Consider the following 4,144-nt stretch of genomic DNA (forward strand, 5'->3'; position numbering starts at 1 on the left):
GTGGACAGTTTGTGAATCCTTCCCACCAGAAAAAATTGAGCGGAGTTGCCGGACTTATATAAGGGACCGTGCACTAAATATTTTAGATGTAACTACAGCTGCCTATCTGCTGGTGAATCCTCATTAGCGTAGTTTCCCATAAGGAATCCTGGCTGCAAGGAATGACGTTGAAGCTATGGTATGTTATATCTGTGACAAATTACAACAAATTGAATAATCACTCAAGTTATAGCTCAGGCTCATTATCTTGCATACAAAGTCTACAAATAATAGAATAGTAGCTTCTCGGTCAAAAACGAAAGAATAATAAAATCGTCATAACATTGTCTATCAATAATCTTCATATCAACGTGAGTCTGTGTGGAATGTGTTTTCAATAAATCTCACTTTTTCAATACCTCGAAACGGTTTAAGCGACATTGTATTTGCATGTTTCAGAAAAATACGATTTTTCGGTAAATTCTCTTTTTTATGTTTTTTGTAGCTATTTTTATGTTTCCTACATTCACTTAAATTCTGTGAATCTGTAAGACTTGCCACATTTCTTATTTAATGATGTAATGCATAGATTGTCGATCAAGAAGCTATTTTTGCCCCCAATGGCTGCGGTCTTGCAGTTCGATCCATCCTTCTCTGTTGCTGTTCAAGCATTCTTTGTTGTCTCTCTTTCCGTTTCTGTTCTCTTAATGCTTCAGTCGGGTCTCCTAATTCTTTTACTGTCTCTTTTTCCCAACCAGCAGTATTATCCTCCCATTCTCCAAGTTCATTCTGGGGATTGTTGTAAGTTTTTATCAATTGAAACAATTAATCAGGCTATAAGCTAAGGCTAATGATTACTCGGGTACTTCTTTGATTGACTAAAAGATGCGAACTAAGGTAAAAACTTCAGAAATTAAAGTATCGATATTTTATGAACTATTTTGCTATGTTTAAAAATATTGTTCCGTGTGTATTCAAATTTTATATAAACTTATGGGTTTCTAAACAACAATCTATGTTGCACATAAGTACTACTTGTCATTGTCACAATTTTCTATCGATAAAAGAATCTCATTTTAGGTTATTGTTACAGAAAAAAACATCGTAGAGTTATAAAGAATGACAAAGACATATCAATTCATCACTCTTACTTTCTTAAGGTAGTTTGAGTGTGGTGTTACATGACCAATTCATTGGCTTTTACAAGAATCAATCTTATTCTTTTCACGAACATTGATTCGATTTGAAATTTTTTGTGACATGATCATTTCAATGTTAGGAACTGCGCTTTGGTCAGCGAGGACCGATTAACTGTCATAACAATTATTAATGAAGTAAGTAGCAAAACATAACTTCAAAGCCTGTCTCATGGCTAAATAAATAGATAAAAAATCGGTACAACGTTCATTCAGTGCTAGCTGACTGGAGCCCACTTTCCAACAATAGCACAGTCATATTACGAGAAATTTGGAATCGATTTAAAGTTTTAAGAGAGAATGTGATAGATTCTTGTAAAACCTCTTTAATCGACACCACGCTCAAAAGACCTTACCTCCTTCTATTTTTGTTAAATACTACACATTGGCAATATCTCAAAAGCATGTCTCTAATGGCATTAGATTTTTGATTGGTGGTTGATAAGTGTTTGTAATAGGAAACCCAATTTTTAAAACAGAGTTAGAAGAATGGATAATCGGAATATTAATACTTTAGACGATTTCCTAATTTCGTTTTCTCATGTTCCAAAATCTCATCTAACAGAAATAAGTCTAATGTGTGAACTGGAAAGGAATCCCAATTGAAATTTAGAGATCTTATCAAATTGCATTTACTGTAATCGCTTTACGGGTTTCGTAATTACTAATGTAGCTATAATCACTCCTGTAACTTAAACTTTCAATGAAAACCAACTGTCTCAATGTTTGTGTATAGCCTGAGAAATATTTATTGAATACCTACAAGTTATACGGCTTGTGAAAGTCAAAACTACCTACCCTCTTAGATTGTGGAAAATCCTCAAAGATCCAAAGTTGTGCTCTATTCTACAGCTTTTATCAGCCAGTATTAAATTACTGTGACAATTGTAACTAAGATACTTACAGTGGGTACAGGATCAGCTATGACTGCAAATCTGGAAGTATTCCAGTTTTTTTCTTCCTTTGGCTTATTCTTAATAAGAATTTTTGTTTGTCTTGTTATTTTTGGTGTCATGTCCTAAAAAAGTTTCAATGCATATGGTCACAGCAGTACTAATATAATGTAAAATTTGGTAAGAACTATTTGTCATTGAGTTTGATGATTTGTTTTCAATTAATACCTCAAAGAAATCTGGTTGTGCTTCATCATTGGGGGATTCTGGTGGCTTGGACACTTGTTGTCTATACTGTTCAATTTTTGCCTGAATGATGTTTTCTGGTTTGTCTGGTACAACAACAATGGGATTATCTCCCCATTGCGTCCACTGTTCCAATTCCTGTAGACAACATTTCGAATCGTTATTTGTACATCATGGCGATTTATTTTTCCACTACGTCTTACAAGTATCCAACAGTATTACAAGTTTACTTCTGTGTTTTAAAAGAAGAGCATAAAGCAGCGGCTACGCAGCAAACAAAATGAAAACAAATCAATGTTTATAAAAGAGAAGCAAAAGAATAGATGAATGTCTTTGCTTTGAGTCTGATTTATACCATGTGATTATTGACGTTGTTGGGTATGACCCCAACGGCTGAAAGTGGTATGGATTCACAGGAAGATCTCCTACGTTTTCGAAAACAGCACATTGCTCGCCTGAAGACTCCAAAGATAATGAGGAACAGTGCCTTAATTCTATTCATCACATATTGAAGGGCCATCACACTAGGTTTGCCTAGGATTAGAGCTAAGCTCTAACCTAGATGTAGATTTGTGTTTAACAATATGCACAGCTCAACTAGCTACAAAAGTTAGATTGTTTTAAAAACTGCTGTGTCGTGGCAAGGTGCATGTTTCATTTGTCTCTATATCCCAGTGAATAAGGATCTGATTGTACATAAGCGTGTTAATTTCATACCGCGATTTTTCGGTGGCGACTTTCAGTCTTTAGAGAATCCTAACCAATAGTTTGTATCACGCATATCACGTATATTTAACCTAACCAAAAAGTTCAGGTCGTCATATCATCTGATTACGTGAAGTTTACTTGTTTAACGGGCTTACTTATATTTATTGTTATAATAATTTATTTATAATTGTTATAATGATTTTTAGGAATTCTGCGAAATAACAGTCGGCAAGTATTACAATCTATGTTACACCGAATACATACATATATATCGGTATATGTATACTTATAAGATATAATATATAAATGAATGTATATCATATAATATAGATAGAAATTCGTATACGTAGTATATTGTACAGACACTTCACTGATAGTCTCTCAGGGTGCGTTCCGATCGCGGTCTTGTTACAGTGGGCCTAGGAACAGTGTGGGACACGCGTGTGCCATGCGTGTGCACCGTATGATTGGCTTCGCCAATTTCAGGAAAACGATCCCGCGAATTTCGAATTATTAGGCAACTTACATACGTTGACTGAAAAACCGTTGACTGAAGAATATAAAGACGGTTGCCCTAATGGGCTTTGGTGTGACAAGCGAAATTTGTCGTGCGCTTGCGCCCCCTGAGATGTTCCAACGATACAGCTAAGAACTTATTAGAGAACATCAGAGAGTTGCCAATTTCGACATAATACTGGCTGCATTCTCCTTCCGAGTAACACAGTCCTCGCAATGGTATGCGCAAGCCAGTACTTAGCCTGTGTGTACTTACTGACTTTCTAGCGGTACAAGAAATTAACACTAAAAATTCATAACAAAACGGTGATATAATTGAAGTATAGGTACCCGAGAGAAGTATGTATACATAGATCATAAATGATAATAGATCAGATGTAATAATAAAGCAGAGACCAAAAAGTATATAAATCTATGCGGTCCATGTACGATATTAATATATATTATCAATGGACGATTAATACATGATGCATACGATAGATTTTATATTTTTCCAGGAGACAAACTAGATGATCTACAATAATAAGGCTATAATATAAAAATAGAAAAATTATTCATTTCGATACGGGATTCTATTCGGCACGTGCTCGATATATTCCATATCAT

General features: G+C 34.8%; 1 protein-coding gene across 1 annotated transcript; it reads right to left on the reverse strand.

Moving 5' to 3' along the window:
- Positions 1–357: 357 nt before the first annotated feature.
- LOC124301247 (receptor-binding cancer antigen expressed on SiSo cells) lies at positions 358–3,299 on the reverse strand. Its single transcript, XM_046756067.1, has 5 exons — positions 3,032–3,299; positions 2,670–2,915; positions 2,297–2,452; positions 2,080–2,193; positions 358–768 (listed from the first exon to the last, which is right to left on the reverse strand). The coding sequence occupies exons 2-5, from the start codon at positions 2,832–2,834 to the stop codon at positions 577–579; spliced, it is 627 nt and encodes a 208-aa protein (XP_046612023.1). The 5' UTR covers positions 2,835–2,915; positions 3,032–3,299; the 3' UTR covers positions 358–576.
- Between the last annotated feature and the right edge of the window lie 845 nt (positions 3,300–4,144).

This window comes from Neodiprion virginianus, chromosome 1 (genome assembly GCF_021901495.1).
Source record: "Neodiprion virginianus isolate iyNeoVirg1 chromosome 1, iyNeoVirg1.1, whole genome shotgun sequence".
Classification (NCBI taxonomy): Eukaryota; Metazoa; Arthropoda; class Insecta; order Hymenoptera; family Diprionidae; genus Neodiprion; species Neodiprion virginianus.

Coding starts and splice junctions, on each gene's coding strand:
- LOC124301247 (XM_046756067.1), bottom strand. CDS start 2,834: ATGGCCCTTCAATATGTGATGAATAGAATTAAGGCACTGTTCCTCATT. Junction 2,453..2,669: donor ACAACGTCAATAATCACATG/GTATAAATCAGA, acceptor TGTTGTCTACAG/GAATTGGAACAGTGGACGCA. Junction 769..2,079: donor TAGCTGATCCTGTACCCACT/GTAAGTATCTTA, acceptor AACAATCCCCAG/AATGAACTTGGAGAATGGGA.